The sequence below is a fragment of the Hyperoodon ampullatus genome (genome assembly GCF_949752795.1).
Source record: "Hyperoodon ampullatus genome assembly, chromosome: 2".
In the NCBI taxonomy this organism is placed as follows: domain Eukaryota; kingdom Metazoa; phylum Chordata; class Mammalia; order Artiodactyla; family Ziphiidae; genus Hyperoodon; species Hyperoodon ampullatus.
The window spans coordinates 61,713,489-61,739,763 of NC_136915.1; the positions used below are offsets into that span (position 1 = coordinate 61,713,489).

Here is a 26,275-nt window from a genome sequence, read left to right on the forward strand (position 1 = left end):
CTCTCACTGCCGTGGCCTCTCCTGTTGCGCAGCACAGGCTCCGGACGCGCAGGCTCAGCGGCCATGGCCCACGGGCCCAGCTGCTCCGCGGCATATGGGATCTTCCCGGACCGGGGCACGAACCCGTGTCCCCTGCACCGGCAGGCGGACTCTCAACCACTGCGCCACCAGGGAAGCCTGATATGTTATTTTTAAACAGAAAATATTAATTAAATATACATTAATATCTATTAGTGTTTTGGAGTCCATCCATTTTCCCCCAGGGCTAAAAATTTTGCTAGGTTTCTAAAAGTTTGCATGTCCGTAGGCCCAGTTCTCCTAGTGCTTAATGGCTGTGTCCTGGTAATTAATTTGAAAAGCCAATTGCCTCAGTCCTGTAATTTTAAGAGCCGTTTATTCAGTATTCTCTTCTTTCTTAAATGGTTTAATAAAGTTTCAGATAGTTAGTTAACACTGCAGGAACAGAAGTATTCCTAACCCTAGTCCTAGAAAATAGTCACAATAGTAAATAGGTCAAGTCTGTATTGTTTAGGGAACAAGGAGATTTTTGTTGTCTGTTTTAAAGGAGTGCTCCTTGTGAGAGCTGGGCTCTGGATACAGGTGAATAAATTGTGACACGGGACTGCTTCCTTTTTCCTACGGGGATGTTGCTGTCAATTGCGTAACAATGAAGGCATTTTGTGTAAGGATTTGAGGCTCCAATAAGTTTTTCAAAGACACACACACACACACACACTATATATATATATATATATATATTTTTTTTTTTTCATCAGGGAGAGTTTCTCTGGGTACTTCAAAAGAAGATAATGATGCTTGAAAAAAGTCGTTTGAATAGCTCTTAGGAAGCTGCCGGAATCCTGCTTAGAGATCCTTATCGCAGTAGCTCTACTATTACGTAAGAAAAATATGACCCTCACTCCTGTATCAATCAACGTAAGTACTGAGTCATTAGAGCTCAGCGTTGTTTCAAAGGCAGGCTGCCCTCAGTTAATGAGAATCCAAGCTGCACATTTGGCAGCTTGGGCCACCGTTTTCGTCACCGATCTCCACTTTGTCGCTTCGTCCGTCAGACCCGCCCTCAGGACAAAGGGTGGTTGGTGGAGGTGGGAGGGGTCGGGGCAAGGGCTACGGTAAGAGGAGGATATTTCCGTGGCCTGTTTACAGGTTACTCGGTTTCAGTGTCAAGCCAGTTTATTTGCACATCTCCGGCGAACCTCCGGTCTGAGGTCACACAGACGCTTGGGTGGCTCACAGGAGCCAGCAATGAAGCTTCCCCTGGGCCGGGACTCAGGAACTTCACCAGCAGGGACCAACCAAGGGGCCCAGGGACGCCGGCTTCACTCCAAGCCCTGAGCCAGAGGGTTGGCGGCGACGCTCCGGGCAACGCCTCCGCTGCCGGCCAATGAGGAGCGGGGACCGCGTAGGGGCCTGCGCTCATTGGGTCGCGGTGGTTCCGCCCCGAGGTGAAGCAAAGCTCCCGGCCCGCTAATAGAGTCTCAGCTACATTCCGGCTTTTGTGCGCTCGCCGCTGGTCACCCTGCTGGGCATACCTTTACTTCTCTTTCGCCTAATTCTTCGGTGTCTTTTTCAAAACCCGACTCACCAGTTTCATAGTTTTATCTTCCTTGCTCTTTAACTCTCACCTTCCTTCGCAGATCAGCATGCAGGAAAAAGACGCCTCCCCACACGGTTTCCTGCCTAGGTTCAAACATTTCGCTACGCAGGCCATCCATGTGGGCCAGGAACCAGAGCAATGGACTTCCCAGGCTGTAGTGCCCCCCATCTCACTGTCCACCACGTTCAAGCAAGGCGCTCCTGGCCGGCACTTGGTGAGCTGGGTCTGTCTGGGGCGGTCCAGTGTTGGGCGGTAAAAGAGAGGTGGCTTATAAATTAAGAAGGCACGCAAGCAATTTGTGAGGTGTAATTTGTGTATATCAGGAATGATGTTTACTACACCTGTAAACCTCCTTGTAATAAAGCTTTGTATTGAATGGTTCAATGATCATATTTCTTTTGATAAGCATTTCTTTTGATAAGCAGGACTGGAAGGAACAGTTTGTCCAACATGCCCTATAGATTTGGACTGATATTCATGTGATTTTGGCAAATTTGCAGTTCAAAACTGAGTGTCATAACTTCCTTGAGTTACCTTTAGCAACAAAAATTGTAAAGATATAGTAAGGAGTCAACTAAGAAAAAAATTAAGAGTCTCATAACTCACCTGGAATCAAGATTATTCCCAATAGCTATTAATTCCCAATATTATTCCAGTAGTTATTAATAGCCATTGAGCCAGATTCATAGTTACATTATATCATGTGTATTACATATATTGCCTCAGATAATCCTTACAGCAATTCTAGTATGAACTAGGTTCTTATTTCTCTCATGAAAAACCTGAGGTTTGGGGATAAGTATCAATGCAAAGGCCACGTGGCTAGTCAGTAGTAGAGCTGGGATTCCAATGCAGTACTGCTCTGGAACCCCACCCACTCTTGGGCATTAGTCTATCCTGTGCCTTACTGCAGTAATGCTAGCAATAATCTAACCCATTGCATCAGTGTGGCTTAGTAAGAGCTTAAATCATGTAGTCAGAGGACCTAGGTTTGAATTCTGATACCACCTCTTTTTAGCCAGGTGATCTTGAGCAAGTTACTTGACTTATCTAAGCCTCAGGTTGATCCTGTGTAAATGGGTTAATAATAGTACCTACCACATAAGTTGTTGGTATGTATATTAGACTGCATTGTACATTATAACTGCTCAGTAGTTTGCTATTTCATGGTGTTCATATTTGCACTTTTTCTGTTTGATCTGGACAACAACCAGGTTAGAGAGCAAGACAGGTATTATGTACTTTTTATAGAAAAGGAACCTACCCAGAGTCATAGATGAGATAGCCCTCTGTGTTAATTACATAGCTTTTCCTTTTTTGGTAGCATACTTGATGGATCTTGGAGTATTTAAAAGTTGCTGAGGTCCAGAAGAAATTACAGTTGACCCTTGAACAACAGGGGTTTGAACTGTGCAGGTCCACTTATATGTTGATTTTTTTCAATAGTAAATACTACAGTGCTGCATAATCTGCAGTTGGTTAAATCTGGGGACGTAAACCACAGATATGGAGGAACCTCGGATATGGAGGGCTGACCATAAGTTGTAATGGATTTTCCACTGAGCCCTAACCTGGGAGTTGTTCAAGTGTCAACTGTAATTGAATAAACTTTGTAGATCCAAAACCTTGGTTATACTTCAAACACCTTTTAGTGTGTTATGTTATATAAGTTGAGGAAAATTCTTTTAGACGTGGCCCTTTGTTTTGTGAAGTAGAGTTCTAAGAACATTTCTACAACTGGTTTAGGGTACTTCAAACTACTATATTTTGTAATCAAAATGTGTGCACAACCTGTCTTCCAAGTTTCTTCCTCGTGTAGGGCTTTGTGAATGTGTAGGTGCCCAAGCTTTAGCATTTAGTGCAAAAGTTAATAATTTAGCTGTGATATTAATAATTAAATGTTTTCAGAGAGCCAGCAGGGGTGGTAAAATCCACAAACTCCTCTTAATATCTTTAAAGTGTCAGTTAAGAGGACTAAAGAGAATTTGAGGAGCTGAATGAGAAGCATCTAATTCTCCAGTTCCATTTGGAAAGTCATTGAATGAATGAGAGTGTGAGAATTGGCACTGAAATACGCTTCTCCCCCCCACCTCCCCGACCCCAAAGTTAAATCTCTGAAGTGAATATTTAGGGAGACATGGACTACCTTTCCAAGGCAATAGCCACATGAACCTAAACTGTTTTTTCTGTCTGGAGTACAGCTGCAGGTCACATCAAGGAGGTGATGGTGGCCAGTAATGAGGATATCCTGGAGCCCTATAAAATGTCTACTCGGTTTGTCAAAAACGAGGAAACAAAAAAGGCAACAAAACTTAAATATCTATATCTAAATCTAATACTGGGAGCTCCTGAATCAGAAACAGGTGTAAAGAGTGGTTGTGTTTTGTTATGTGCTATGTGGGGCAGGAGGAGAAAAGTATGTATAGGATTTTTAGTGAGTGTTTAAGTCCTGGCTTTGAATTCTGGCACTAACATTCCCTGTAACATTTGGCTTTACTTTCTTTAAAGCAGATTGTGAGGATTAAATAAAATGACCGGATACAGACAGAGACTGACAAATACTGTATGATATCACTTATATGTGGAATCTAAGAAATAAAAGTAACTAGTGAATATAACAACAACAAAAAAAAACCAGACAGATACAGAGAACAAACTAGTGGTTACTAGTGGGGAGAGGGAAGGGAGGAGGGAGGTTAGGGTAGGGGATTAAGAGGTACAATCTACTATATGAAATAAATAAGCTACAGGAATATATAGTACAGCACAGGGAATATAGCCAATATTTTATAATGACTACAAATGGAATATAACCTCTAAAAATTGTGAATCACTATGCTGTACACATGAAACTTATGTAATATTGTACATCAACTATACCTCAATAAAACTAAATAAATCAAATAAAATGACTGGATGAATTCAGCTAGTATAGTGTCATACATGTAAAAGGAATATAATGCAAATTTTGAAAAGGGGTTGTATAGAGCTGTTTTGCCGAGAATTACTCTCTTTTTTGAGTTGCTTTTGTAGAGCTAAGGTATGAACTTCGAGCATTTGTAAGGTCTGTTCATAGCTTCCTGTTGGATGCTAAACAGAACTCACATCACTTATGTTTTAGGAAATGAAATGCAGGTTAGAAATAGGTTTACTCTGTTGGTTCAGGTGGTTCCTGTCTCCTAATATCCCTAGATTAATGAGTAGAGGTGAGTCTAACATAAAAACCACCATTTATCTAGTGGTTAGCACATGCCAGGCATCATGCAGAGAACTTATCTCATTTTATCTTCACATCAATTTTATGAAGTAGATATCTGTATTTTATTCCCATTTTAAAGGTATGGAGATTGACTCTGGGAAATATTAAGTAACTAACCTATTGGCATGTAGCTCATAAGGGGCAGATACAGAATTCTAATTCAGTTTGGCTGACTTCAGGGCCTCTCCATACCACTACGGCCACAACAGTGATGCTTCTGTCTAATGGCAAGACATGCAATAGATAAAAAACAGAAAGGCATGGCAGGATGGACCTGTAGTTGAGGAAATGTCTATGTTAAGACTCTGATAATAAATTTAAATCTCTTAGGACGAACTCTAACTTCTTTCCTTCAGGGTTTTGAGTACAGCCGTTCTGGAAATCCCACCAGGAATTGCTTGGAAAAAGCAGTGGCAGCACTGGATGGGGCTAAGTACAGTAAGTGACTTTCATTTCAAAGTTTGTAAAATCTAGAATCCATTCTTATTTGTATAGAAAAAATTATAGAGGCACAGAATGTAGAATCGGAAAGAAATAAGGATTAGCTAGTTCAAAACTCTTATTTTTTTTACGACATTGAATTATTTGCTTGAGGTCCCACAGCTGACTTCATATGTATATGTGTAATTATAAGGTGAAAATAAATATGAAGGGAGGCGAAATGGCAGAATTTGCCACTTAGTATTCATGTAAATGCACTCTTCGTCTGAAGCTGTCAGTATAAATAGATACAAATTAACTAAGTTTTATAATACCACCTATGAGAATATAAGCTTTCTTATACTCTGGTTCATTCACCTGCTATTTTGTGCCTGAGAGTAGCACCAAGGAACATTTGCAATAGCCAGGTACCCTTGATACTGTGCTTTCGGAGATTAGGGATTAACTCTTCAAAACTTGAACTTCTTCCATGAAGGGAGTGGACTGCTGTTCAATCATCTTTGTACTTTTTATACAAATGATACTAAATGAGGGCAGAATAGTGAATAAAAAAAATGAGAGTCTTAGGAGTTTTCTCACAGCAAGAGTGTAGGAATCAGAAATGTTAATATGAGCTTTGGGGTTTGTTTGGGATTGGGGGAGTTTCATTTGTTTTGGATGAGAGGGGGAGTTTTTTAAACACTAAATTTCTTAAATTTAGTAATGTGTGGGGAATATTATTTCCCACAGAAATTATAAAGGGTGAGGGTTCATATGGCAGACACTTTTTTCAGGTGGGCTCCAGAAAACATGGTTGTTTTGAACTGGATTTAAAGGTTAGCTTTCTGTATGAATTCATTGTTGGACCACAGATCTGCTTAGTAGAGAACTGCAATGTCAACCTCAACTTTTCTGAAAAAACTTTGCAAAAATTACATTTTCCAAGTTAATTGGATATCCCGTCTACTGGTCACAAGCGATTTTTATCATCAAGGTGATACACTAATAGTTTATCAGGATATTTTTCTTTACAGTGTTTAATGTGTACAATGCCAGTTATTTTTTTATTATTCAGTTTCACTATTTTTGTCAATATGAGATTCAGGATCACATGTGTTTAAAGAGAATCCACATTAAAAAAAAATTTTAAATAAAATTTATTAAATTTATCAGGTCTGATTTTGAGTTTTGTTAAAATATTTTCTCAACTGCATATCCATATAGTTAATGGATGAATCATATCTTAGCTCTATTCCTCAAGTTTGAAATTTCTTTAGAGTTTGATACTTTTAAAGTGTAATTTAATTGGCAATTGGTCTTTTGTCTCAGAATTTTGTAAAGAATTATTTCTTTGAAGCTTTTCAGAGAAATGTTATAACCAAAGCAGAATTAAGTATTTTTATTTTAAAGATATTTTATTTTTGAAATAGAAAGGGGGATTTTGTAATGGTATTCATCAGGGGATTTCTGGTGACTCAGTAGTGATGGTTGCCTTTCAGTCGCAGAGAGAGGGATATAAAGTAATGCAAATAAATACTGTAGGTGTTTTTAACCTATAGTTCTGACATTTTGGCTTACTCTAACTTGGTTTTTACCTTAGGTTTGGCCTTTGCTTCAGGTTTAGCAGCCACTGTGACTGTTACCCATCTCTTAAAAGCAGGAGACCAAATTATTTGTATGGATGATGTGTATGGAGGTAGGTGACCTCTCTTATTCATGTTGTTTCAGCTGATATTTTAAAGACAATAAAATGGGTCCTGAATTATATTAACAGTGCTACCAGGATTATTGACTATTGATTATCTTTTCAAAATATGATGAACACCTCTATGCTGGTTCACACTTGATAAAGGAGGAGCATAAACACTTAGGGTCTATGCTCCAGAACTTGCTTATAAGAGAGATTGTTTAATAACAATTTTATTTAAGCAGCTGGAATGAGCTTATTCCAGACATATTCTACTCTAGAGAAGATAGTGTTTAAAGAGAGAGTGTTCTAGTGTAATTTAAAATTTTTACCTGCAGTGAAGATGGTCTATAACCCAAGTCATTCTCAAAGGGCTTAACTCTACCCAACCGTTAACCACCCCGCCTCCCTGCGTTTTTTTTTTAGGGAAGCTTCTGAAAATCTGTTGAAAGCTATAGACCTCTTTCTCCAAAAAATGTACTTAAGACTATACCCAACGTTTATCATTTTAATTTTAAAATGATAAGGCTCCTCTCCAAGGACCCTTACCCCTTGAAGCCTATCCATGGATACAAATTTAAGAACTTTCATTCCAAATTGTTTAAATGCTAGTTATATAAAGTGGTAAGTGGGAAGGTAAGGAAGACAATTTGCCCTTACCTTTAAGTAAGACTGATTTTTGTGTTCAAAACAACAGCAAAATATTGTGTAAGTATATTATACGTATATACCAAATGCTTCCAAATAATTAAAATGTGACTTATGGAATATTATTATCATTTTATCTATCTCCTATTGAACAAAAAGTTAAATCTGTAAGTTCTTTGAAGGAAGGGACTTATTCTTAGTAATCATTTTATCCCTCTCAGAAATTTGCAAAATGCTTTATATTTTATCATAGTACCCTATGATAGTCTGATGAATTGAAATTATAGAAAAATCAAACCTTTTGTTACTATTATAATGTATTATAAAAACCTTTTGGAAAACATAGGTACAAAATCTTGAAAATTGCTGTTGATTTTTAAACAATTCTTTACATTATATTACCTAGGATCAGTCTACCAAAAGTCCAGTATATCTTTTTTTAAAAAATAAATTTATTTATTTATTTATCGGCTGCATTGGGTCTTCGTTGCTGCCTGTGGGCTTTCTCTAGTTGAGGAGAGCAGGGGCTATTCTCTGTTGCTGTGCGCGGGCTTCTCACTGCCGTGGCTTCTTGTTGCGGAGCACGGGCTCTAGGTGCACAGGCTTCAGTAGTTGAGGCACGCAGGCTCTAGAGCACAGGCTCAGTAGTTGTGGCGCACGGGATTAGTTTCTCCACAGCATGTGGGATCTTCCCGTACCAGGGATCAAACCCTTGTCGCCTGCATTGGCAGGCAGATTCTTAACCACTGCGCCACCAGGGAAGTCCCTCCAGTATATCTTTGATGATAATTTTTTTTTCTTTTTTGGTTCACTATCAATAACAGCAAATTTTTCTTTAAATTTACATATATAAACATCAAATCCAGAACCGTATTTTTATTTTATTTTATTTTATTATTTATTTATTTTATTATTATTATTTTTTTTTGCGGTATGCGGGCCTCTCACTGTTGTGGCCTCTCCCGTTGCGGAGCACAGGCTCCGGACACGCAGGCTCAGCGGCCATGGCTCACGGGCCCAGCCGCTCCGCGGCATGTGGGATCTTCCCAGACCGGGCACGAACCCCTGTCCCCTGCATCGGCAGGCGGACTCTCAACCACTGTGCCACCAGGGAAGCCCCAGAACCGTATTTTTAAAAGAAACTATTCTAAGTTGAATGATTTATCTTCTTTCACTGTAAAACTCTAGTAGTTTGATTTACATTGTCTTATTTGTCTACTAAAGCTTTCAGAACCGCATAACAAAAAGATTGAGAAAGTACAAAGGATAAAAATCAATTCTTTTCTCTTACCAAAGTATAATCAGTTTGAAATTTTATTTTGAATATTTAATTGGCATTGATTCATTTATTTTATTTTTTAAAATTTTATTTACTTATTTATTTAGTGGTGCTGGGTCTTAGTTGTGGCATGTGGGATCTAGTTCCTTGACCAGTGATCGAACCCGGGCCCCCTGCATTGGGAGCCTGGAGTCTTAACCACTGGACCACCAGGGAAGTCCCAGTTCATTTGTTTTAGATTTGAGTACTAGGAAGGAATTGTTTAAAAAAATATTGATATTTCAGGAAGCATGCCACTTCATGTTTGAAGAGTAGAGATTGTGTATTTTAAGAAACATTTTCTGCTTCACACCACTTGGTCTGGGTATCAAGTGTATTTTATTTGACTCTGATTTTTAGTTTAAAATTTAAGCCTATATTCTTTAGTATACGAGAAGGTCAAAGTATTCAAACAAAGTAGAATTGCTTTTAGTTGTTTCTTTATTGGTGATTGACACTTCCTTATCTTTTTAAAGTGCTTATACTTTTAAGGAATTAATATTTCCTAATACAGTTTTCTTTTCATTTTATCTGATTCTCTTCTGCCTCAGGTACAAACAGGTACTTCAGGCAGGTGGCAGCTGAATTTGGATTAAAGATTTCTTTTGTTGATTGTTCAAAAATCAAATTGTTAGAGGCAGCTATTACTCCAGAAACCAAGGTAACTCAGTTTTCAGTTTGTCTGTTTTCCTTGTGATGTTTTGTTTTCATCATGTCTGTTTGCTTGAGGACATAATTTAAATCTGAATAACAAATTTTACTGGAAGCCATTGGAAACCATCAAGATTAGGATAGGTCTGACTTCTGTGTAGTATCGCGTAATGGTTAGGTACGTGCATTCTGTAGTGGGATTCAAATTCTAATTCTGTATCATGGTTGGTGTATTATCATGGGCAAATTATTTAACCAAAGTCTCATTTTTTTTCATTTGCAAAATGGGGACAATTGTACCTGCCTTATTGAAAGGTGATTGTGTGAACTAAATGAGATAAGGCGTATGAAATGCTTATTACAGTACCCAATACATGATGACTGTTAAAAAATCTGTTAGCAAAAGCAGACAATTTTTAACTGCATTACCAAGCTAGTATTGGTAACAAAAGTCATCACAGAGTTTGGGTTACAGAAAAGGAAGCTTGTAAGGAAGCCCCCAAGCCCTAAGCATAGTTTTAAGGGTTCTAAGGGATACTTCAGCAAAATGATAGAAACAGAGAATGGGCCACAACAATCTTTAGCTTCCACCCTGGGAAGCTTGTATGCCACCGGAAGGTGTTTTGTGCTGGAATGAATGGCATATGTGATATTCTTTCTTGGGACTTCATTGAAATTCTGCATGGGGAAAAGAAGGACCAGTGCCTTTTATAAGTATCGGCCTTTTCCAACTTTTTGCTAATGATTAAAAGGTTTGAATTGTACTCAAGATTATGTTGCAGTGAATGCTAAAAAATGAAAAACTTTTCTCACACAAATTACTTTGAAGATTAACACCAGGGTGAGTTTTGAGTGATTAAGGTTTGTTTTCAAAGGAACTTGTTTTTTTTGTTGTTGTTGTTGTTTTTTGTTTGTTTTCTTGCTTGGGAGAAAAGATTCTTATTAAAATAGTTGGTCTGAGTCTTTCTAAGGGAGGAAAGCAAATTGTCTGTATATTAATTCTTGTCAATAGAACTTTATATAGTGGCTCTTTACCAACTTGAATTAATACATTTTTCCCCCTGAGATGTCTCATCATTTGAAGTAGATTTTTTAACTCTATGTAAAATCTACTTTGTACTTATTTACTTATTTTTATTTTAATTAATTTTTTATTATGAATGAGAATAATAAATTCTTACCCAGAAATAAATTTTTATATGTTCTTAAATAATTCTGTTCTTGTAGAATATGCATTATTTTAACTACCATGTCTTTTCTACAGTAAAACTCTAGAGTACGAAGAGAGTTAAACCAGACCACTTGCCCATTTACATAGAAAAAATAACCATTAACACTTTTAAAAAGAAAGCTGTAGATAATGTCAATCAATACAGTGGCAGCTTGTTTAACAAACAGAAGTCTTTTCTTTGGTCTTTTCTATAACTATCAAACATCCATGATGTGCCTGGATTGTGCTAGGTTTTTGAATAGACAGATAAATATGATACTGTCTCTTAAGTGAGCTGTGGCCAGGTTTTCTGTTGTGTGTGTCACTTTTCTTCCTCACTCTAAAACCCATTCTCTTCTTCAAGTTCTGGGGACTTATTTTGTAGTTTCTAGTGCATCTGGCGTTAAGTTACTATTGAGGATATTTTTGGCATCATAGAGATAGTTCTCTTTACTGAAAATTCCAGAATGTAAGCTTAGACAATCTATATTATTTATCTTTGAGAACAAAATTCCCAGACATTGAAATATCTCTTTGGAATTCATCCTCTTTTTAATGGAAAATAATTACAATAATTAACTTGAACGCTTTTCTGCTTATATGTACATTATCTCATTTGATCCTTACAACAACTGTATAAGGTAAATATTATCAATCCTATTGTATAGATGAAAAATTGGAAGAACGTAGAGGGTTAGTTACTTACCTATGAAGACTTCTTAGAAATTCATGGGGCTAGGATTCAGATTCAAACCTTTAAACTTCATCATCCATGATCTTCCAGTGTAGCCTCCCAGATGGTTACAGTATATGAGATAGATGTTTGGCAGTGTGTTTTTACAAACTATTGTCATTTACTGAATTGTTTTAGCTTGTTTGGATTGAAACTCCCACAAACCCTATCTTGAAGATGATTGACATTGAAGCCTGTGCACATACTGTCCATAAACATGGAGACATTATTTTGGTCGTGGACAACACTTTTATGTCGGCATATTTCCAGGTAAATGAAAATAATATTTTTGGCATGATTAGTAGACTACACAGGTACCTGTAATTAGGAGAGGAAGGACTTGTTTACATTAAATTACATGAAATCTGCTCATAATTATTGATTAGACAAAGAATTAAAATTGGATCTTTTCTACCATTAGTTAATATCTTTTCAACCCTACATTAATATGTTGTGTGGGACTTCGTGTGTCTAAATGTTGTCTTAATTAAAGCTTTTAAGTTCTCTGTGTAAACTCTCTGAAGACCTGGCTGTATTATATGATTGTATATGTCAGTGCCTTACACATAGTAGGGGTTTCAATGTTTATGTTTTGGTTCCAGGTCAGTTATATTATTTTATATATATTTAAACCTGGCTAACTTTGCAAATAAAAGGAAGAGAAAAGCTATACTCAATGACATCTCAGTGTACATCACACATTATTTCTCCATTTGTCTTCCTTCTTTCTAGTTTGTCTTCCCTCAGTGCTTCAAAGACCATGCCTGGCCCTCCGTATCTTTACCTTATTTGTATCATGAATTTCTACTCCATGTTTCACCTTGTATCTGTGAGTACAGCTCCTTTACAGTGCTCCTTTTATACTATCTCTTTTCCTGCCTGTCCTCTACATACATCTCTTCCCCACTCAAACCCTCCCATTCATCCTCAGTTCCTTTCTTTCTTTTCTTGTACATTTTTCCAGATTCTTCTTCTTTTCTGCTTTGCTCCTTTTGGTAAATCATCTTGAGATCTCTCTATAATTGACTGGTTGTCTGCCTTTTCCCCACACGTTCTCCCTTTCTTTCCTCTGAGTAACCTAACTCTGTTTCCTTTCCTTATTAGGAGTTACCATCTCCCTGCTATTTCCTTTTTGTCTGTATCCTGTGGTCATTCTTATTACACCTCCTGTAGTTCACCTTTATTCTGCAGAGCTCCTGAAACCCCAGCTCATTTTCTCCAACTCTTCAATTAGGCAGATGTTTACAAACTCAATTGTTTATATTCCCTGCTTCTGTTCTGGGTCCCTGAAGTTGGCTGACTCACTAGGAGTCTGCACAAAGCTGTTCTTCACCTTACTCCATTTTATTCAGAAGGCACTACCATGTTTTACCTTCCTTTCCTGAAACACATTTCCTGGCTACAATGTGTTCAGATGACTTCATGTGTCATCTACCTTTGGCTCATGATATAGCTTCAGCTGATTCTTATATCAAGTAAGGCAGTCTGTTTCCAAGTGAAAATCTCCTGGCATCATCTATTTGTCCCAGGTGATTTTCACGCTTGGAATCTTTATCTCAGCTCCTTACCCCAGCTACCACTTACAGTAGGGCAGTTATTATAGCAAGGGATTACTCTAGCTGAGTCATCATGAGTCCTGTATATTCCCAAAGAGATCGCATGAATTGTTTTAGCTGGGCCTGCCCAGGTTACTCATCAGGCCTAGCCCTTTTTCTCCTATTGCTGTCACTAAAATAGGTCCAGTTTTTCCACCTTTCTGAAGCCCACATCACATTCCTCATGCCAGGGACTGCAATTTGCTTCATTTCAATCTGGATTCATTCCAGTTGAATTAATCAGAATCACAATTCCCTAGGCAACCACAAACCAAATGTGGAACCACATTTGGTTCCACAAAGCAAATCTTCTGAAAAGATCCTTTCATTATTTTACACTCATGAAAACTGGGTATGTTCTTTCTTTCCTGTCTTTTGTCTTCTTGATCTTTTATAAGTCTCACAAAAGGCAAAATGGATATACAAACATAAAATTTCCACGTAGAACCTCTGAATTCCAGTAGTCTGAGTCCTGTCTCTACCAATTTTTTAAATCTGAGTGATCTATTTTATTTTTCTTCGTCCCTTTTCCCCACCCATACAATTAGAGTCATAAACATACTGATTTTATTGAGTTAGGTAAAGTATTTTGAACAGTGCTTCACTGGGTTATGTAAAGTAACTCATGATTCTTGGAGCATAATGGCATCAACAGATGTTAGTTATTGGTTTTTATTTTTCCTTTTGACCATAGAGTTTACAGCATGTTAACACTGGAGGATACCTCACACAACATCTAGTTTGACTCATCACTTTAGAGATGAGCAAACACATGTGTAGAGAATACTTTGAGGAAAACCACACTTAAAACGTCCTATTTTTGAAACCCTAAATGAAAAGTCCCATAGCCCCCAGCTAGGGAGGTTAAACACTCACACACACACACACACTTTATTTTAAAGGAAATTTAAATGGAAAGATGTTGATATTACATTATTTAGTGAATAAGTTGATTATTACTTTAATTTTCACTGTAAACAAAGACATCTAAGACTAAAGAATTACTTTGCAGGAAAGTTCAGTGAGGGAAAACAATCTAAACAAATTTCCTTATAAGTGATTTTACACTAGACAAAACTAGTATAATAAAAGAGTAATTAAGAGTCAAGATCATGGCAAATCAAATAAATAACCACAGCATACATTGTAAGGTTTTAATGATTAAAAACCTAAGCAAATTACTTTTATACTTACTTGACAGAACAATTGCTAAGTGTTTGTGTTAACTATTCTGTGTTTACTGAGTCATAAAATGCCAACACCTCTGCTAAAGGTAATAAATTTAGGGGCTAGTCAGCAAGTGCTCTGAAGAAACAAGTTCAGAAGACCTGTTGAACTGAGTTTATCTGCTATTTCCAGAAAATTTGTGCCTTTGGATTTAATACTGGTTCTAATACTTTGTATTTTTATTTGGTGTGAGGGAGGAAAGGGAAAGATAATATCAGAGTTCCTGGAAATTTTAAGATGTGTGTATTTTTAAAAGTTAGAATAGGAATGGAATTTACAATAATAAATAGGCAGGCAATGAAGCATATTTTCAAGTGATTTCCCATTTGGAATAAAAACCTTTTATTCCTTTCAGCGGCCTTTGGCTCTGGGAGCTGATATTTGTATGTATTCAGCAACAAAATATATGAACGGTAAGACAGTCTTCACTTAGAATGTTCTTTTCCATCAATAGATGAAAGTAGCATAAGGCTTTATCCTTTTATCCCTTTTCTTCTATTATTCAGGTTTTCTCTGTGACTCATGTAGAAAGTAAGAAAATATTTTGATTAAATATAGGACTTCATTTATAGCAGACAAAACTATGCTCATGATTTAACAGCAAAGGATTAAAATTTACTATAAATGTCATATTTTTATCCTGCTGATAGCTTAAAAAGAAACATTTAATTTTTACATGATTTTAATTTTATTGTTTAAGGTATAGCTTTTGCTAAAGTTTATTTAAACTGATTCTGTAGGGCTTTTTCCCAGAGTTTTTTCAAATGAAAGTCACATTTTAGAAATTATAAGCTGAGGAATAAACATATGTTGTTTTTAACTTAAAGTTTTTTGTTTTTGTTTTTGTTTTTTAGGCCACAGTGATGTTGTGATGGGCTTAGTGTCACTTAATTCTGAGAGGCTTCATAATAGGCTACGATTCTTGCAAAACTGTAAGTATAAAAAAACCCAGATTTCCCCTTATGCTCTCAAAGTGACCACATTTGATATTTGTATTTCCATTAAGTGCTGTGAAGTGATAGCATTCCACTAATTTAGGAAGAAATGAGAAATAGTGGGAAAAATTCTGATTTTTTAGAGGAAAGAAACATTGGGTTATAAAAATACAGTTATAACATAATAGGGCTTTACAACATGACCAAGAGATACATTTTGTTATTTTTCAAAGCCATGTTAATTTTGATCATAATTTGGTAAAGCTCAAGTAAATTTTTTTTTCTGCTCCACCGAGCATCACGTGGGATCTTAGTTCCCTGACCAGGGATCAAACCTGCGCCCCTTGCATTGGAAGCGTGGAGTCTTAACCACTGGACCACCAAGGAAGTCCCTCAAGTGAATTTTTAGTTTTATGACTTAATGGATTTTTTTGTCTTTTTTAAAAATCATTTGGAATGATGGCTTTCTTACACTATACCTTTTATATCTGAAATGATGGTAACTTTTAAATGGCACTTAACATATAAACTTATATTTTTCAACAGGTATCTAAATGTCTGTTTTCTGTTTAGATTGTTTTGTTATCTCAGGTATGGAGAAGGGTTTATTGAAAGAGACTTGATCTAACCACTGTGATTTGACAGAAAGATAAGATACAAACATAATTAGGAATAAAAAATCCCTTTCCAGGGAATACATGTTGGGTAGCAAAAGGGGGCACTGAGGAAGGAAACCAAAATTTATTGCTTGATAAATTCCTTTCATTTACAAAAAAAAAAAAGGACTGAGGCACGTATCCTGGAGACATGGGAAATCACAGTCTGCTTTAGACAAAAGCTAAATAGAATATTGGTAGAACACTCAGAAATAATAGGAGCTGCACTGCTATTTTCTCTGTGTATTATAATACTCTGTCAAAGAAATACAAGATAAAACTATGTGCAGTATGTCCTTTCATTAAAATCATAAAAAAGACTATTGATGCTCATATTTGAAAAGTTCATATCATTGTATTTGTACTTAGTTTTCAGGATAATTTATTTTCCCTCTCATTTTTAAAAAAAATAAATTTATTTATTTATTTATTTATTTTTGGCTGCGTTGGGTCTTCGTTGCTGCGTGTGGGCTTTCTCTAGTTGTGGTGAGCGGGGGCTACTCTTTGTAGTGGTGCATGGGCTTCTAATTGCAGTGGCTTCTCTTGTTGCAGAGCACGGGTTCTAGGCACGTGGGCTTCAGTAGTTGTGGCACTCCGGCTCAGTAGTTGTGGCTCACGGGCTTAGTTGCTCCACGGCATGTGGGATCTTCCCAGACCAGGGCTTGAACCCGTGTCCTCTGCATTGGCAGGAGGATTCTTAACCACTGTGCCACCAGGGAAGCCCTCCCCTCTCATTTTAAAGCCCATTTCACTAAGCCTGTTTCATGCTTCATTCTCATGTTTCTAATTTGATATATTAATTTTTCCCACTAAAATGCAAACATTGGGCTTTGTAGCTAACTTCTCAGAGTCACTATAATGAAAAAGAGCAGTGAGAGGCTTTTCTGGGTGCCTCCTCACCTTCAGACTAATCCAGGACAGGTTCATTTTGCAGCTCTTGGAGCAGTTCCATCTCCTGTTGACTGTTACCTCTGCAATCGAGGTCTGAAGACTCTACAAATCCGCATGGAGAAGCATTTCGAAAATGGAATGGCAGTTGCTCAGTTTTTGGAGTTGAATCCTTGGGTAGAAAAGGTTATTTATCCCGGTATGTTAATCTGCTTTCTAAGAACATATGCTTACACTAGGATTTTAAGTGTTATCCTATGCATCCTGTTTATGTAACATTTGTTTGTAAGTTAGGTGCTTTCTTGTACTTTTATGTTGTTCACTTATTGAGCTTTTTGTGTGTCTGTGTGTCAGGCTTTTTGGTGGGTCTGATGGTAAAGAAGAAGAAGGACATGATCTCTGGCCTAGAGTTGTCTATAGTCTAGTGGTTGCTTGGATGTTAAAAAATTAATCTTGCAGGGCTTCCCTGGTGGCGCCATGGTTGAGAGTCCGCCTGCCGATGCAGGGGGCACGGGTTCGTGCCCCAGTCCAGGAAGATCCCTCATGCCGTAGAGCGGCTGGGTCCGTGAGCCATGGCCACTGAGCCTGCATGTCCGGAGCCTGTGCTCTGCAGCGGGAGAGGCCACAGCAGTGAGAGGCCCACGTACCGCAAAAAAAAAAAAAAAAAAAAAAAAAAAAAATAATAATCTTACATATTAGATGTTCCTGTCTTTAGCTTGCAGGTTTGCGTATACCTGTTCCAAGATTGCAACCTTGTACTTTCCAGTAATTTGCTTGTAATCTTATCAGTCTGATATTCTGCACTAGCTCTAATTTTTATCTGATATAGATTGAGACTTGATACTTGGTACCAAAACTCCCCCGAAATTCTCTTACTTTTTTTTGGAATTTCTTCACCTCTCACAACATCTAGAAATGCTCATGTGAGTTAGCAGACTTACATGTTACTCTTTGAATTTATTTTACCAGACTTTTTAATTGTGGTCGTCTTAAGTAAATAGTTCTTTTAAACCCTTTTGAGATGTGCAGCCATGTAGTCTTGGGTGTAAAGGAGAATTAAGCTTGATCCCTGCCCTTAAGGAATTTAGATAAGGCAAGGCAGAAATACATATGAGATTAAATGCCCTAATATATATACTAGGTATAGAGCTGTTGACTGGTGTGCATTTTGAATGGAGGAAGGGAGAAAAGTTTTGGGCTGTGCCCTGAGGATTGGGCAGCATTTGTTAAAAGGTCATGGACAAGACATTTCAGATTTTTTCCATAAGTGTTTATTAATGCCAACCATGGGCCAGCCCTTGCACTCAGAACTAGGATCCAATTATTAATAAAAGAAATAGCTTTCTCCTCATGGAGTTAGTCTGGTGGATAAGACAGATATTAAGCAAAAAATTACAGAGGATATAATTAACAGAGGGAAGGGGGCAGTCAGTGGAGAGAATGTTCCAGGTTAAAGGGACAGCATATGCAAAAGTCCAGAGATGAAAAAGAGTGTGGTGCCACTGGTGTAAAGAAAGCTGACATGGTTAGAGCAAGGAGAGACCAGAAAAGGTAGGTCAAAATGAAACTAGAGAGATAGACAGGGACCAGAACAAGAGGTCAGATGTCAACATGGCATAAAGCCCATTATTAGGCTTATTTGCAGTTAACTTAAGCAAATGGTGATTTTGTTGTTGTTCTGAAATTACATGTTTGACCCTAAAATAAGACATTCATTATACCTTATGACTACAGGGCTGCCCTCTCATCCTCAGCATGAGCTGGCAAAGCGTCAGTGCACAGGTTGCCCAGGGATGATCACCTTTTATATCAAGGGCTCCCTTCAACATGCTGAGACTTTCCTCAAGAACCTAAAGGTAAACTTTCAAAATAGTTTTTTAAACTGTAGATGTTAAGACCTTCTTATAGCATTATTATAGTCATTATTTCTCACTTCCACCTGACTCATATTAATGTTGTTATACCTGGAGTTCACACCCACAGGCCTGTTTGTCATGAAATGCTTTGGGCTGGAAAATCACTTGAAACAAGAGTGATGCAGTAGCAGATATATGAGTCTGCTTACTTAACTCTGCAGACACTGCCATCCATTTGAGAGAGACAGAATGTTCTGATCCATTGGTTTTTAAATTTAAAGTGAACCGTCTTTTCAAATGAAATATTATGTGAAACTGCAGCAGTGTGTGGTCAGTGCAATGCCGAAAGGCTCTTCTGAAATCCAGCCTAGGAATGGCTTTCTAATCCCTGCACCACCCAGGTTGCATCTGCCTGGAGTGACGGAAGGGAGGCCTTTGCCTAATGTTCACAGAGGCAGGAGGCTCTCAGGGGCCCTGGGAGAGAGGCCTGTGTAACTCCATACTTTGGGCTTACTTAGAGCTCATGCAGTAATGTATTTAAGACTGAGTTTTAAACACTACAGATCTAAAGAAAAGGATGCTGCTGGATTAGTCAAAGTTCTATTGGTTCTAAAATTTGTGCACTTCTAAAATCAGAAATATAGTAGTGCACATTTGATTTAACACAGTTGTGAGAATAATTTTTAACATGTTGTGAAATTCTATGACACTATAACACTAAATACAACAGCCGACTTTTTTTCCCTTCTTCCCTAGGAAGGGGTTAAATAGATGTATTAATTTAGTAAGTGATACATATTAATGAGTAAGTTTGTATAACTTGATAAACATTTAGAGATTTTTATTTAAAGGGTAACTACAGAGCTAGGTCTCAAATGTAATAGTTCTGAGGTTTTAGAGCTCATGTTATTGTGCTGGGTCTTAGTTGCAGCTCAAGGGCTCCTTAGTTGTGCCTCATTGGCTCCTTAGTTGCGGCACGTGGGCTCCTTTTATTAGTTGTGGCAGGCGGGCTCCTTCCTTGTGGCTCAAGGGCTCCTTAGTTGCAGCTCGCCATCTCCTTAGTTGTGGCACATGAACTCTTATTTGTGGCATGCATGTGGGATCTAGTTCCCTGGCCAGGGATTGAACCCGGGCCCCCTGCATTGGGAGCGTGGAGTCTTAACTACTGTGCCACCAGGGAAGTACCGATCAAGTTTTAATGTTTTAAAAGTTAACACATAATATGTCTAATTGGGGCTTCCCTGGTGGCGCAGTGGTTAAGAACCTGCCTGCCAATGCAGGGGACACAGGTTCGAGCCCTAGGCTGGGAAGATACCACATGCCACAGAGCAACTAAGGCTGTGTGCCACAACTACTGAGCCTGTGCTCTAGAGCCCGTGAGCCACAACTACTGAAGCCCATGCGTCTAGAGCCCATGCTCCACAATAAGAGAAGCCAGCACAATGAGAAGCCTGTGCACTACAACGAAGAGTAGCCCCCGCTCGCCGCAGCTAGAGAAAGCCCGTGTGCAGCAACGAAGACCCAATGTAGCCAAAATAATAAAATTAATTAATTAATTAATTTAAAAAAAGTCTAATTGGTGAAATCATTGTTATGGATTTTATTCTCATTTTTTCTCCAAGTTTTTAATCCAATTTGTAGTTTATTCATAATTGCACCATTTTCCATCCCCCATGCCAAGGCCATTTTATTAACAACATTTATTTTTAGATTTTAGTATTTTTATTTTAGTAGAAGATTTATATTAATATTTTCTTTGCCATAGTTATTTACGCTGGCTGAGAGCTTAGGAGGATATGAAAGTCTTGCTGAGCTTCCGTAAGTATTTCTGTTTTTCTCAGTATTTTAACTTTGATTTCAGCTGTAATGATTGTTTGGAAAAGGAGTAGGATAAAATCGGGGATCATTCAAGATATTTAACAATAAGAGCAGCATGGCACTATCTAGTTGGAATGGTCTCTAACTCCATAGAATGGAGACCCTGATAAAAATCTAATGGGGGCTACTAACCAGTAAACTGCGTCCTCCCAAATTTTGCTTTTTTCCTGTTTGTCTGAAGGAGATTCCAGCAGTAATTCTCTGACCTCCGAACCAGGGCTACTTGTTCTACTCCAATCTGCTCTGGAAGGGATGTTGGAGACTTTGTACCAGAAGGGCTGATTTCAAGACTCCAGGGGAAATGGAGAATGTGTTTCTGATAAAAAACCTCCACACTCTTATTTATCAGAGGAGAGCCCTGCTAGTTACCATTAAGTCTGTTTGTTTTCTGTTCTCTGTGGGGTAGATGGCTCTGTGTCGTCTGTGACATAAACCCAAAATCCAACTGTATTCCTGACCCTTCATTAACTGACCCAACCAATTCATCTAATTTTATCAAAGCACCAGAGGATATTAGAACACAAAACAGCCTAAGATCAGGGAGTCCAACAGCTTATATTACAGACAAGGAAACAATGATTCAGAAAATTTTGCTGATGAATCAAATGTCACACAGGAATATGTTAGCAACTTCACTCTTGAGGCTTTACGTCAGAAACTGTGAGCGTAGAGGTTAAAGCAGCCTCGATCTGGATTTGAGAACATCAATCACTTAACCTTTGTGCTTCAATCATTTCATCCATAAAATAGTATTAATAATTAAAATAATGCTTGGGCTTCCCTGGTGGCGCAGTGGTTGAGAGTCCGCCTGCCGATGCAGGGGACACGGGTTCGTGCCCCGGTCCGGAGGATCCCACATGCCGCAGAGGAGCTGGGCCCGTGAGCCATGGCCGCTGAGTCTGCGCGACCGGAGCCTGTTCTCTGCAATGGGAGGGGCCACAACAGAGAGGCCCGCGTACCGCAAAAAAAGAAAATAATAATGATTATCTGTCCCAGCAAGCATTCCTGAGCTACATCCTGTTTTTCTTTTTACGTTTCTATGACCATATATTATAATTATTGCAGGGCTAAATCAATATCATTACCTATTAATTTTCAACTGTATTAAATGCATGGTATGTTTCTATGTTTTAATGTTCATGAACATTTCTGAAATAACTATGTGCAGAGGAATGTCAGGGATTACTAAAATTTAGGCACATTTCCTGCCCTGGTTTAGTAGTTTGTAGTTCATTCAGAGAGTCAGGCAATTTCATAATCTTTAAAAAAAAATGAAGCCCAAATAATTAAGATAAGCCATAGAGGTTTTTGTTAGTCTTTCAGGAAAATGCTTGCTAATAAGTCTGGATGCACAAGAGGGCACACTCAGCATATGAAATTGGTTTATTTTTCGTAGTAATGCAATGTATATTACTTCAAGGCTCTCTTAAATGTAGACCTCACTTGATTTATTTAGGGATATGGTTTAAAGTTGCTTGGCCCTCAGGAACTCCAGCTAGGTGCTAACCCCAGTGCCAGTGGAAGAATAAATTTAGGTCAGAGCTTGTCTGTTTTATCACCCTCATTCTGTGTCTCCCAACAACACTGCAACCAGTGCAGCATTACAGTCAGTGGGGAGGAAGCTGAGCCAACATGTACTGGGTTTGTCTCCCAGCCTAACAACGTGTGTTAACTTGGTGACCTTAGAAAACTTACTTATACACTCTCAATTTCAGTTTTCTTGATTGTAAAATGTGGATAACAGTGTACTGAGATAAGGAAATTGACTGAGGACAGGTAACTTTTACAAGCCCAACACAGCCAGTATGTGGAGGGGCTGAGATTCATACACACATGTATTGGTCCCAGAAGTCTAAGTTCTTATTTCTACACATTGACTCTCTTTTAAGGAATAAGAGCCTAAAAAGGCAGAACAGGGCTTCCCTGGTGGCGCAGTGGTTGAGAGTCCGCCTGCCGATGCAGGGGACACGGGTTTGTGCCCTGGTCTGGGAAGATCCTACATACCGCGAAGCGGCTGGGCCCGTGAGCCATGGCCGCTGAGCCTGTGCGTCCGGAGCCTGTGCTCCGCAACGGGAGAGGCCACAACAGTGAGAGGACCGCGTACCGAAAAAAAAAAAAAAAAAGCAGAACATTTTAAGGAGGATGTTTGCATGTAAAACTTCATTGGAGTGATAAAAGATGATATTCATTTACTTTGGACACAACTCAGATTTTCTTTCCGTGGGCCTGAAGTGGATAGGAGAAAGTGATTCCTTCTGCTGGTGGTGTAAGGGGATGGTTGAGTGTTGGGAGCAGTGTACATCTAAGCGCTCCCTAAGACTATAAGCCTCTCCTCCGTGATGCCTCAGCCCGCAGAGATTCTCCCTCCTCTGAACTCCGGCAATTCTTATTGTCCATAATTGTTTGGCATTTGCTGTAGACTGTTCTGCTTTGTGAATTGTCATAGTCTTTAGCTCCTGCTTTCTTACCTAGAGTAAAGAAAATATCTCATTCTTCTTGGTTTCCCAATTCTTACTATAGAGCCTGAACCATAGTAGGTGCTCTACCCTTACACATGCTGATGATGATGATGAGTTGCTACATGGTCTTGAACATCCTCTGAGGCCTCTGTGTCATGAGTTATGTGCTGGAATTAATTCCTAATGCTTAGTGATTGCTACCAGTGATCGTAGGTTGTCTTTCCCCGATCTGCCTCAGAAGGTCCAGTTCTGGATTGATCCTTTGATCCAGATGGAATTAATTCTGACCAGCTCTTGATCCAAGAGGCCTCTTATAAGTGCAGCTGGTTGGTCATGGGGTGTATGACTTCTGGCCAAGGCCTCATTCAGGTTGGTGTTAAAATCCACACACTGGAGGCTATGTCTTCCCCTCCTGCATGGGGGTGCTTGACTGGCATCTTCAGTGTCCAATTGAGTATACCTTACTGATGTTATGAAAATAATAAAATATCTTTGTGTTCATTTAAAATCATGACTAGAAATGATAATTTTCACAATTCTTTAATTTTTTGTCTGAAAAACATTGTAGGTGTATGAAGCATTTGATATTTAGAGTAGAAAAGTTTTGAAAATAGTTGCAATTTATGAGATAGAAACACGCATCCCCTGCTACAGTATAGTGATCAAAATCTTGCTCATTCTTTCTTTCAGGGCAATCATGACCCATGCTTCAGTGCCTAAGAGCGACAGAGAAGTCCTTGGAATTAGTGACACACTGATTCGACTCTCTGTGGGCTTAGAGGATAAACAAGATCTACTGGATGATCTAGATCAAGCTTTGAAGGCAGCAGTAAGTTTTATTTTAGTGTGTGTGTGTGTGTGTGTGTGTGCGCGCGCACGCACGCTTAATCTTGGGGGCGACGGGTCACTATGTTTATAGAGTGGCCTCACTATGTTTATATAGTGGACTGTAAACGTTTTCTCTTTTCTTATTACAATATACAGGGTGTATAAATGTATAGGGAACTCAGTCGAAATGCAGATTTAAAAGAATGTAGTCTTCAGGAAAGAATTCTTGGAGGAGGTGAAGTCTTTGCCTGAAGGTTTAATAACATATTTTTCTTGTGCACCGTTAATACAGCACCCTCCAAATGCAAGTCACAACTAGCATTCCAGAACTGCTATTAGAGTTTGCTTCCTGCGAAGATCAAAACTTCTGAATAATTGAATGGACCATTAATGAGCCTTTGCAGAATTTTCAAGTGAAAATTTTAAGGCACCTTATTACCTTTCACAACTGTAATCTTCCTGGGATCATTCCTGTTAAAAAGTTTCCTCTTTCTCGTATTGTAATTGACAAGTCAATTCTGTTAAGATCTTTTTGTTAATTTGGATATACATTTGCCTCTGAAGGAGGTGAGATTTGTGCTGCTATTGGGGATTGTGTTCTTTTTTTCCAGCTTAAGATTTATATTGATCATGTTTACAATATAATGGTATTTCATTTTTGATGTTTTCTGAGGTATTTAAATTATTAAATGAATGTTCTTAAATCAAGGGTGATTTTGTATGTTGTTGAAAATAGCACTCAAAGCAATGGTTTACACTTAATTACCATGAGCCAAAAATCAAATATCTGAAAAATCTGTGAAATTCTACTGATTTAAAGTTGTACTTACTATTTTTTAAAAAAATAAATCTAATTATCAAATGTATCCCATTGTGATATTTCTGTATTATGTGACATTAAACTGTATTCCTGGGCCCTTTTAATTCCCAACTCTTAGAGGTCTCAGCCACTTAATTTTTATAAATTCAATTGTGTAATTATCATGCTCAAATCTTAGTGTTTTCAGATTAGTTATAAAATCTGTACAGGGCAGGTCAAAAGCCACTTTTATAGAGAAATATTACTTCTTATATTTTTATCTGAAACAGTAAATTTGTTGAGGCTAAAGGAAGAAATACTTTCATAGCTAGAAGCGTAATCAGCAAGTTATTGTCAATACATCGTAAGTCAAATAATTGGATTTTTAAAATTATTTGTACTAAAAGCTTTCAGTCACATTTGCTATCACCATTTGTTTCAGTTTAAAAAAATCCTATCATTGGGACTTCCCTGGCGGTCCAGTGGTTAAGACTCCATGCTTCCATTTCAGGGGGCATGGTTTGATCCCTGTTTGGGGAACTAAGATCCTGCATGCCCAAGGGCATGGCTGGGATGGGGGAGCCTATCACTGAGCTCGATTAATAATAGTGCTGGGTAGGAGGAGAATACATACAAATACATATTCTTATGTATGGTGCACTTCTGAATTATGTGTATGGACCCTGGAAATTCTGTCTCTGTAGGTAGCAGCATTTTGAGGCTGGTTATATCCCACTGGTTTCTGGAAGAGTTGATTTCTTGCCATTTCAGTACCTTAAGACTGTGGGGATAAACAAATGATCATTTGAGTAAGAAAAGCAAAGGCTATTTATTCTAAGCTTACAAGGGAGGGAGTCAGCTACTGTCACTTGTTTTTTGGCAGACTCAAATGAAGGCAGAGCATAGGAATTGCAGAAATTTTAATGCCTGTTAATGTGGATGAGAAACAAAAATTTCCATATTTAAAACTGTTAGATGACTTTTAAATGAATAACATTAAATCACTGTAATAAATGTTAAAAAAAAAAGCTAAGAAAAACAAAGGCAGACAGAAGAATGAAAACGCTTTGTAGTGTAAAAAGAGAAGGCTTCAAGTATGCCCTGATTAGAGGCTGTTGGCCTAGGGAAGCGGTGGGCAGGTTGACTTGAAGTGGGGATCCTGTGTGATTGGGTAGGGGAGCATATTTGGTTTTCTAGGTTTGGTCCTCAGTCAAAAGCAGGGACAAAAATTAAGGAAGCTGTCAGTTATTAATCAAGTCCTAACCATTTGGGGCTGATTATTACAGAAGTTATTGTTTAGCTTCCTGGATTGTCACTAGAGGCAGCAATCAGATTTCCTGCACATCTGACTTATAGCAGCTGGCTTCCTGGGTTGTTTATTGTAGATAAGGAGTTGGTTTTCTGGGGAGATTGCTGCAGATGGTAGGTCAAAGGTCTATTTTTATATATGGTCTATCCATTGCCTGAGCTTCTGATGAGCAATAAGTAACTACATTTTATTAGGATTCTCCAGAGAAACAGAACCAATAGGGTGTGTGTGTGTGTGTGTGTGTGTGTGTGTGTGTGTGTGTGTGTGAAGAGAGAGACTGAGAGAAAGAAATTTATTTCAA

The 26,275-nt window shown here is 38.3% G+C and overlaps 1 protein-coding gene across 2 annotated transcripts; it reads left to right on the forward strand.

Annotated features, from left to right (window-relative positions):
* Nucleotides 1-1,663: 1,663 nt before the first annotated feature.
* CTH (cystathionine gamma-lyase) lies at nt 1,664-24,732 on the forward strand (the record flags this gene model as incomplete). 2 transcript variants are annotated; one of them, XM_079696875.1, is made up of 12 exons in its annotated part: nt 1,664-1,832; nt 5,234-5,315; nt 6,898-6,993; nt 9,502-9,611; nt 11,683-11,814; nt 14,722-14,779; nt 15,221-15,298; nt 16,892-17,044; nt 18,580-18,701; nt 20,467-20,519; nt 23,729-23,867; nt 24,159-24,732. In XM_079696875.1, the coding sequence occupies exons 1-12, from the start codon at nt 1,665-1,667 to the stop codon at nt 24,183-24,185; spliced, it is 1,218 nt and encodes a 405-aa protein (XP_079553001.1). In that variant the 5' UTR covers nt 1,664. The 2 variants fall into 2 exon arrangements, with proteins under 2 accessions (XP_079553001.1, XP_079553000.1); XM_079696874.1 differs by lacking the exon at nt 24,159-24,732 and having other exon boundaries at nt 23,729-23,957.
* Between the last annotated feature and the right edge of the window lie 1,543 nt (nt 24,733-26,275).